Source organism: Thermobia domestica, chromosome 10 (genome assembly GCF_964235325.1).
Source record: "Thermobia domestica chromosome 10, izTheDome1.hap1.1, whole genome shotgun sequence".
In the NCBI taxonomy this organism is placed as follows: domain Eukaryota; kingdom Metazoa; phylum Arthropoda; class Insecta; order Zygentoma; family Lepismatidae; genus Thermobia; species Thermobia domestica.
In genome coordinates, this window is record NC_137463.1 from 75685805 (window position 1) to 75696681 (window position 10877).

The following is a 10877-nucleotide window of genomic DNA, read 5'->3' on the forward strand; positions in this document are numbered from 1 at the left end:
AAGCTTAGCTTCTTTAATGGATACTCCTTGTTCAACTTCCACTTTATAGTAGTCACGTAAGGTTTTACCTTTTTTAAGAATAGATTTTCCAACTCCACTATCAGTATTGTAGCTTTGTTCCCCCCTGATATGTACATTTTTGTTAGTAGTCTTCAATAGGTGAAATCGTTTGGTAACATTGAATTTGAAATGCCACTGGGATGGGGGTTTTACCACTTGGCCAATTATTTTTTTTCCAGTCATACACACTGCAGTCCTTACCAACTTTCACAACCGTTCCAAATTTTCCTATCGTTTCCAGATAGGTCTCTGGTTCAACAATAATGGATTTTCTTCTTATCTCCCTCTCTATATTTCCAAAAACTCTGTCAGCGGGTAGGAATGAATGTCCAGGGATTGGAAAAATAAGTTGCACTTCTACCACATGTTCAGGAGCGTCTTGAGACAACCAGTACATACACATACTAATCATAATTGAATTTCGGTTCTGACCACCGCATCCATCGGCACACAACCGTACAATCTTTATTCTGTCATCAAAGTCAATTTTCTGCAAACAGTTGTAGACACACGATGCGATTTCCACGGAACCTTTCGGGTATTCATTCTCGAGCCATGTGTAGCAAAAAACATTACTAGAGCTCAAACTACATGCATGTTGACGGACCACTGTGAAATTGTACAAATACAACTGCCTACTGTAGTAAGTCGCTTGGTCTGGCAATTTTGGAAGAACTAAATTTTTCTGACAATCAAAGGACAGAGTGACCATAAAGGGATCCTCTTCGTTTAATTTAACATAAAACGCTTCAGCCCGTCTCTTGTGTACTTTCAGCTGCATGTTCAGATCATTTTTTTTTCTCCTGGTCACGTTCGTTTTTAGCCATTTCGTTTAAACAACAACATTGAGAGCAGACATCAGTTGCTGGGGACCCAAAACCAATATTATATTCACTATAAAACACATCATTGAAAAACGTTTTCTTAACTTGAAGTTCAGGACCTACAGATTCATTGTACATCTTTCTTAATTTGGAAACATTAAGGTCACTTGCAAGATAAATTCTGATCGATTTTGCCCTACAATAATGAGATTCAATACCTTTCAGGGATTCTAAGAAATGTCTAACAGACTGCTTTCTGTCTAAATAAACGGCCGATCGTCTGTCACCACCTCTTTTTTCTCTCGGCAATGCTCCTGTGAGTAGGTGATTTCGTGCAATTCTTTGAACTCGGTCTTTACTAACACTAAGTATACCAAGAAAAGTCTTCTGACATACCTGCAACTGAAATGTTTTGCATCCAGATACTTTCACAAAATATTTAAGTGAAACACTTTTACGTGAACTGTCTTCACGATTTGGTCTCTCTCTTTTGGGCTTGCTCATTTCTATGTATTTTAAAATATACAAATCTTGCATAACCTTAGTTTCATTTTGATAAAAATTTCCATGAAAATCACGCACATCTCTCATTGTTAGTTTTCTGCAACGAAATGTCTTCCCATTGTGCTCGCAAGTGGGATACCTTGGCATACCTTGGGCTTGGTGACGTCTAATCTTTTCTCTTTCACGTTTTCTCAGTCCAACTTGCTTACGTCGCCCTCTGGTTGCTTCTGAAGGCTGAATATTAATTTCCATATTCCACTAAATTTAAATAACTTCACCTATTTGGAACACGAAATTACAGTCAGTAATGAGTGATGAAGGCAGAAACTACAGAACACCTTAGTAAGACTTAGTAAGAGTGTCATCTGCTACTGTACCCATAATTCCTGCTCGTCAAAAACAAGCCACATGATTGGTCGAAATGGATAAGACAAGTTTTGCACTGGCACTGCTTCAAAATATAGCTAGTTTTGCACCGGCAACCAGAATTCAGATGCGAATTACTGTTATTTGTAGCCACTTTTGACAATAAACGACATGATATTTAGAAAGAGCATATCCAACAATACTGAATTCAGTTTCTAACTCAAAAATGAAAAAAAGTGGATAAGGCAAGTTTTGAAACGTCACTACTCACTTGATAGTAACTTTTGCTAATGAAACTGCCATCTTTTAAATACTTGTAAAGAAAAAATAGACTTTCATCTGAAAACCGACATGGAGTAGAAATATAGTGTTGTTCTTTTAATAATGGAAAGAAGGTTCAGTAGCTACCATTTGATTTTCAATGGTTATTATTATTATTATTATTATTATTATTATTATTATTATTATTATTATTACTTGTAGATGGAAACAATACTTAATATGGCAAAATCTTGAAATTTAAGAAAGTTCAAAATCCAGCGATATTCAACTTTGAATAAAATCGAAGGCGATAAATTCGAAAAACCGTCCTTTGTCGCCGGTATCCGTAGTTCCATTTCATTTCAAATCGTACAGATAATAGTCAAATGTCTACCATGATCACCTTGAACTTGTATAAAGATGTGCATGGCCATAGTGCTACAATGAAATATTTTTTGTCTCAGGTAATTTGAAACAGTGTGCCAGCCCCCTTGAAAAATCACCAGAGACAGCGAAGTGAGGAAATTGCAATTTCAAGGAGTTACAAAAAAAAAAAAAAAAAAAGAAAAAAAACACACAAAGTAATAGAAAACTTTTTTTGTTGTTTTTTATTATATACTATGCTTTTAAAGTTTTCAAGTCGTATCAAACACAAACATGAGAGGACAAACATAAAATGTTAAAAAAATTGAAACTTGGAACTTAAAAAATATGTTGTACACATAATTTGGAAATTTCCTGTGCCCAAATGAAACAAACATAGGATTTGTTTTTTGCGTGGAACAAACACATGAAATCTCAGGGAAAATGTTAATTCCGGCCTATCTGCACATTACAGGTCAGAATTTGCAATCAAAAATTGAAATTTTCAGATTTTGATAATTTTCAACAATCAATATCTAAAAAACTTCGATTTGCATAAAAAGTATCCACAGCGTACAGACAACAATGTTCTTCAATGCTGTAAAGACACACTTGGCATTACTTTTGTGTGGAGGGAGTGGAGATATAACATTTACTAATGCACCACGTGTAAGTTCGTAAAGTCTAGTCAAAAATGTGTAGGATTGGCAACACTGCTTCCGACTTGAATTCTGTATCATAGAACCAATGCCAGTAAATTCATTGATAAAAAACAGGTACAATAACATATAGTATGAAATATATGTGACTGGCAACGCTGTCAGTAACAGGTTGCAACATCGCAGAAATAAATCTGAGCTTGTATTTTAGACAGGACTGTTATCTATGCTGATGTAGAAGTGATGCTCTGGACGGAACATGTCTGTTATGTCATTTAGCAGGGACAGCGTGACGTGTGTTTTTGAAAATCGTCAAAATCTGAAAGTTTCAATATTTGATAGCAAATTATCATTTGCAGTGTTCTGGTAAAGCGGGAGAGGGATTTAACATTTTTTTCTGAAATCTCGTGTTTTCATAGCATTTGTTCCACGCAAAAAAAAAAAAAAAAATCCTGTTTCCTAATTTTATCACAGGAAATTTCCAAATCATATGCGACATACTTTTTTTTTTAAAAAAAAAAAGAAAAAAATTGTTTCTCTTCTCATGTCTGTGTTTGGTATGATTTTAAAGCTTTGGAAGCATAGAATACAATAAAAAACAAAACAAAAAATCCATCACTCATTTTTTTTTCTTTTTCCAATAACGCCTTGAAATTGCAACTTTCTTACTTTACTGCATAAGTTATTTAATCTAGTGAATTTTTAAATGGCTGTCACACTATTGCACATCGCCTGGGACCAAAAATATTTTATTATTATATAATGACCATGTTTAATATATGTATTTTTGATACAAATTCAAGGTTGTCAATGTGCATCCCTTGTATTATCTGAAATGAAATTGGCCCATAGATGAGAGTCTGTAGCTTTCGGCTGCAGATTACAAGGTGGAGTTTATTCTGGGTCAGAGTTCTATTGAAAAGCATGTGTATTTTTTAACTGTCCTCGGGTTTGCAAAATATAAAAAAGTAGAACAAAGGTGAATGAAATTAATATATTAAAAGAAAATGTGTTTTTTTTTAATTAAAGCGGTAAAAGAAAAAGGCAGTTTACATTCAGCGTTTCAGTTTTTGCTTAAAAATAAAACTAATAAAAAATGACTAAAAGCTATATCCTTGGTGAATAAGGTTCTGAGTTTAATTCCCGGCGGTTGGATTGGAGTTTAGCGTCAGTTTCATAAGCAAGGCTATAAGAGACGTGAATCTACAGCTTATGGTGTGATTCGAAGTACATGAACTTTATCTGGGAATTTAACTCAAGTTTCCAGCACCAAAAGTGTGTACGCTAACCGTATAGTCACGAGAAAGCTCAGTTTGCAGTGGGAGAGCATCACACTGCTTCTGTTTCCTCCTTAATTTCATTGAATGATACTTATGACCAAGGTTTGAGTCATATGCAGTACATGTCTGACATGTTTTTGTTATATGAAAATTATAATCTGAACCACATGGGCCCCCACAAGCAAATGGAACTATAAACAATTGATAGCACATTCAAATTTGACTAAAGTGAACCTGATTTGGAACTGTTAGCTAATACTTTTCAGAAAAATATGCAGAGCTTGTAAGAAGTTAATGAACTGCAAGAATTGAACAGGCTTTGTTTGCTGTGGTCAATGTTCGAGACGATGCCAAGAGAAAGATGTTCACAATGGCCAGCTGGAAAACGAATTGTCCTTTTGAATCTTACAATATGTTTGCGATCAACGATGATATATCATACTCCATCCATATTCCACAGCTATTACAACTATACTACCGTTTAACTATTAGAGACCTGTTTTCTCTTCTTATCCTGTATGCAAAACATTTTTCAGTGTCACTTTGGTTTGATTAGTTTAAGAAAGAAATTATATATATGCAACGGAATTTTTACGAACACGTGAGGGTATTTAGGTGTGTAATTGGATAAAAATAAATTACTTTTATTTCTGTTATTTTCTATATCTTTAGGTAGGCTTTAAAAATACATGAATAAGCGGGAAACCTAGATTCGGTTTCCGGTAGCAGCTCATTTGGTACAGATTCCACGTTTAGCCGTAGGTCTACGTCTCATATAGCCATGGTGCTGAAAGAGACGTTACACCCCATTCCACCAACCAACCAATATATGAATAATTTTATGTTGAAACAAGTAAACTTACCTTTTTCCCAAGAAAGGTAACACCTCTCCTCATGCGCAAAACTTATATTTTCGTTTGTAAAGTTTAGAGAGCAAACACAAGTTGTAATCTAGTGTTACGATACTATATGTCGGAGGCTCTTGGTTCGATTCCATCGACGGACTTTTGGATTCACGACATATACTTCTCTGGATTGTTTTTATTTTCATTTTTATTTGTTTCTTTCATCGAAATCTTCAATTATGTAATCTCAAGCTTCCTGGAAGCATTTTTGTATACCTTTTTGTTTTATTAAAGATAAGTGCAATAGCAGATGCCTTTAACCTTATAACCAGTCAATATCCTTGTTCGTTACCTTTACCTTTGTGCAACCTGTCAACTTTCAGCTTGTGTCTGGCTACATTTTCATTTCTTGGCCGTGTTACTATACTGCGTTTGAGGACATTGCTCATATCCAGCTTAATTGTAAATATTTCGAACGCCTAGTTAGCTCTCCTCTAGCTTACTCAATTGATTGCCTCTTGGAGCTGCGGTGGCTCAGTGGTAGAGCGTTCACCTCTGGTGTTTGGGGTCCCGAATTCGACCCCAGCCCCCGCCAAGTGAACTTTGTGGTGGACAAACACCGCATGCATGGGTTTCCTCGGGGCTCTCCCGTTTCCTCCCACTTCCTTCATTCCACCATTTCATTCATTATTCATCATCACCGTCTCCTTTAGCCTAACCGGCATAACCGTGGGACGTAAAACTCAAAAATTTCATTTCATTTCCTTTCAATTAATTGCCTCAGCCGCAAGATATTATCTGGTAACTACTTGAGTTGAGTTGATTTTGAGTTTTACGTCCCGTTCAGCAGCGAAGCTATATGAGACGTGGACGTACTGATTAACGTGGAATCTGAACCACATGAGCTCCCAACGGGAATCGAACCCGGGTCTCCCACGCCAAAGGCGCGTACGCTAACCGCTTAGCCACGAAGGAGCTCTATCTGATAACTACGTCGGCGTTTATTGTCAAGTTGGTATTTTGTGTTTACTCCTTTCTGCTGAGGTATAGCTTTGCATTTGGATTTCCTCAGAAAATTACAGCTCAGGATTATGAGATGAATTCCCCAGCTTTTGAGGTCTACAACTTTCGAACGTTTCGTTATTTTGACGTCACGAACACGGTGTCATGAGGAGGTTAGATTATATGGATTTACCATATTTGGTATTGAGGAAAAGAGGAGGTGTGGTTTAGGCCTCAGTCCGGGAAACAAAACTGGATGGTTGGAGTGTCTCGGGGTACTTCGTTCAGAGTTGTGTGAGGAACAACTAGCCAGAGAGAGGGGAGAAAATGGAGTGTCATCCATTAAAGAAAGTACAGTAAATACGTCAAAACATTTAGCGACAACGCCACACAAACTCTAATTATTCTAACTTTACCTATCCTCACCTGCTGTACTTAATATGATAAAAATTTGTGTTCGAGTTATAATTTTTATATACCTTTGAGCTACATTTCCAATATTCATAATTTGTTAACTAGTTTTATTTTAATGAATATCACATGCATGTTCCAGCACTTGATGCTAGTGGTGGAGAAAAGCCCCCTAAGTTTGCTGTCTTTACGTTACTTATTGACCAAATGGATAAACCTGATTAAGCTGAACACAACTGCAATTTATGCACGTTGCATAGTAGAGATGCATCGGGTTTGATCTCTGTAGTACCTGTGCAGCTGAGCTAAAGGAAAATAAAAATGGCGTTTTAACTTTATTGTTCTGACAACATTTATTTGATTTTTCTTATATGTTGCTTTATTTTCTTGAGGATAATGTGTTTTTGTCTGATTTTTGTGACGATTTAGATGTTACTGAATTTTTTGAACCAATTATTACATCATCTCCGGGCCGTATACATTTTACGAGCCAGTGTTTTGATAAGATTAAAAAGCAATTACAGTTTACGCATTCACTTTCTAGTATTGATACTATATCTTAGTTAGATTCTGACAAGTTTGAGTCTACTGTAGACATGCGGGAAATCAAGATATTCAAAATTTACTAGTTCAAATTTTTTGATTTACGTATGTCCTCGAAGTACCCACACTTGGAGTACTTTATGGATGACATTCATTAATAATTTTATATATTAGGAGGATACAGAGAACCAGTGTTTGGTTCAGAAGCACGGTTCGATTTCCTAATTTATAATGCATCTTATTAAAATGCATTGAACAGTAAAACTGCCAGATGTACCAAGTAACAAAATAAGTTAGTTTGTGTAATTTATATGCATACCTATAGTTGAGACAATATGAAACTTGATCGTGATAACTTATTGTCAGTACAGGGGTAATGTTTTAGGACTGGGTATGTATGATCTAGTACTAAACGAAGCACAATTTTGGCACGTCAATCTGAAGAAACAAAAGAAACTAACTTGATTCATATATACATATATATTTCATAAATTAGCTGAATGTACAAAGTATACCTCTATACAATTTTAACAGATTAAATAATTACAAGTTTCTACGTTGTGACTTCTTCATCAATGCACATTCGGCGAACTCATTTGCCTGTTTAATTGCCTCTTGCATTAATGCGTCTACATTTTGTGTTACCTTCTTCCCTTTCATATTGTAGACACACAATGGGTCTTGGCCTTTTGGTGGTGTGCCTTTAGCGTCGAATACTTTTAATACAGGCGCCATCCACAATTCTGCATTAAAATTACTGCTCACACAATCCTTTGAAATGAAAGAAAAATAATTAATAAGCTCTTTGTAAACGAAGAAAATACAATAGTAAAATATATGCTTTAAATTGAAGAAGTAATTCTAGAATAAAACTTGGCTTTATTATTATTATTGATAAGGGTGACAATAAATGAACTATATGAAATAAAACCGTCATAATTTCTGAACGGTTCGCGTGATGACGTCCAAACTGCGTGGCTGAGCTCAGGGCATGATGGGAATTCGTATGCGCAAGCGCACGCAACATGTTCATGTCGGCCATTTGCAAGTGAAAATGTCACGGTACAACGTGCAAGAGCGTATAGCACTTGTGTAGGCCTGTTATGCGAGCAATAATAGTCCGATTGCGGCGCAAAGGAAGTTTGCAACCGAGTACAAGTTAAAGACAACAGGTTCAAGTATGCTAATAATCAAGAATTTGATTCGCACGTTTGAGAGAACAAGGTAGTGTTTGTGATGATAGTGTTGGCAATGTCGGTCGACAAACAAATGTGAAAATGCCTGAAAACATCGCGAAGATACGCGCTGTGTTTCAAACCAGCCCACGGACATTGATCAGACGAGCTGCACAACAGGTAGGAATCAACCGGGAGACCTTGCGACAAATTGTTGTTGAAGACCTACATCTCTTCCCATACAATTTCAAACCCTTAGGAAATCAGACGTTAAAAAGAAAGGAAATTATAAGAGATTTAGAACTTTGGTTTGATATAAATTTGAAATTTAAAATCATATAAATATAATAACTAATGACCTTTTAAAATGCTGAGTATTCTTAAGAGATCAAGTCATTATTTTAAAAATGGAAAAAAAAAAAAAAAAAAACTATAATATAATGCCTTTGTTCGATAGAAACTGAAATATGCATCTATAGTTTGGGATCCCTTCTGTCAGTGTCGAAAGCAACAAATAGAGAAAATTCAAAATAAATTACTAAAGTATACTGCTTTTAAAATACTATAGAAACACAGATTGTTTCTTATGATGTACTTTTGGGGGCACGGTGGTAGAGAGCGTACTTCTAGTGCATGGGGTCTTTGGTTCAATCCCCGGCCAAGTAAGTTTGTGGTGGTCACAGTAGCGTAGCCAGGATGTGTGTTTGGGGGGGGGGCAAGTGCTGTTATAGGTACATATAGAAAAATTACAAACAAAAAATATATAAACATAAAAATATATAAAAAATTACAAACATTAAAGTACCAAAGTACATCGTCGGACCTCTTTGGGGGGGGGCGTCCCCTCCGCCCCCCCCTTCCCTGAGCCACTGGGTGGTCAACATCGTGTCCGTGGGTTTTACTCCCGCTTCCTTCCGCATTCTCATTCCACCAATTCTTCCATCATTATCACCATCATTCAAATGCCTTAATCATCGTCTCCCTTAGCCTAATGGACATAAACGTGGGGCGAAAATTTCATTTCATTATGATGTATTTTTTAAAAAAAATAGTTGCCTGAAAATAGGAAGTTTACAGTGATTATTATATCTGAATAAAATAAATGATAACAAAGAACATGGCATGTTCTTATTAAGCAGATTATCTTTTTATTGTCCTTCAAAACCTGACAGTTAGACATTTTTTTATATGCTTGATAATGTAAATAAAAATTCTCCACTGTATAAATTGTGATGCGGGTAATAGAGTGGAGTGCATGGGCTTGGATATACTTCAGTTTGAATTTAAGATATTTAGGCGTAAGTGTTTTTAGTTGTTAATTGATAAAGTGTAGAATGCTTTTGTGAAAGGGAAAAGAATATTTGTTATAGTTTCATGTTAATAACAACAGTAACAATAGTTATATGTTAGGTATATATATACACAGAATGGCGCCGAGCTGACACATTTCAAACTTGGAAACCGAAAGAGGAAAGAACGCCACGTTATATGATTAGTTGCAATGGAACATTGGAGCACAGAACATCGTGTTACCTCAGTTAGTAGTTATTACGAAAAGGAAACGTGACGTAAAGAACGTTCACTTCATGTACGAGACTGTATGTAAGAAATTGAAGCAAATCGAGTGTATCGTCAAAAGTGTTTTTCCAATTAAAGCATTGTCTAAGGAGATATTGTAAGCAGCTCACTTACCTGAGGTACACAACACCGCGCTTTCACTTGACCTTCACTGACTCCCAGCACAAGAATGGGCATATTCGGAGACCAGTTTGTTGCCTTCTTCAGTGGTAATTTGTCTGAAGATGAAGAAGTCTTCAAACGGTGAACAATAAATGGTAATTTTGTACTTTCAATGGCAGTTTTCATCTCTTCATCAATAGCATCACGCATTACAATTCTTTTGTCATCTCTCAATTTCTTTGCGAGTCCATTGAGAATCTCGTTCACTTCATGACGTGTTGTGAAAGGGATCATTCCAGAGTCTTCTGTCTCCACTTTTAGTTCTTGTAGCTTGGCTTCAAAATCTTCCACCTAAAATAATATATGTATATATACTACATAAATATCAATTATCAATAAAGTATTACGTTAAAATATGTACTATATACGACTCCTTTTATTTTCTCAGCTGTATAAAAGTTGGCGTTCTCACCTGTTATTTAGTGTGGAAGATCGGATTGATTCCGAGTGGGAATACCTAGTACTCCCATAAATTCTGCCCCATATTTCACCTATATAGCTATTATTCTGTTTATGGGCACTAATACTCTACTTCATTTTGCAGGTGAAAAGATTTAATAGCATAAATAAATAAGATGGGGTGGGGACTAAACGAAAACAGAATAACAATTATCGGCTCATAGAAAGCTGGCCATGATGAACCAACGAAATTCAGAATTCCAAAAGAGCTTCAATTCACCAAAAAAAAAATTGTCTAAAGGACCATTGCAAGATTCAATGAGGTTCACACTACAAACGAAGGTCAAAATCCGGTAGATCATGCACTGTACAAATTCCGCAAGACAAACCATTATAGCAGATGTGTATTGCCAAACAATAAATAATCTGCGACGTACCTTCCAAA

At 35.9% G+C, this 10877-nt stretch overlaps 1 protein-coding gene across 2 annotated transcripts in view; it reads right to left on the reverse strand.

Moving 5' to 3' along the window:
• Positions 1–7579: 7579 nt before the first annotated feature.
• Positions 7580–10877, reverse strand: part of AlaRS-m (alanine--tRNA ligase, mitochondrial) — a 41988-nt gene continuing 38690 nt past the window's right edge. For both annotated transcript variants that reach the window (XM_081728152.1, XM_081728151.1), the window contains 2 exons: positions 9986–10324; positions 7580–7889 (listed from right to left, as the gene is read on the reverse strand). In XM_081728152.1, the coding sequence (XP_081584278.1) occupies positions 7662–7889; positions 9986–10324 (567 nt within the window). In that variant the 3' untranslated portion in view covers positions 7580–7661. The remainder of the gene's footprint in view (positions 7890–9985; positions 10325–10877) is intronic.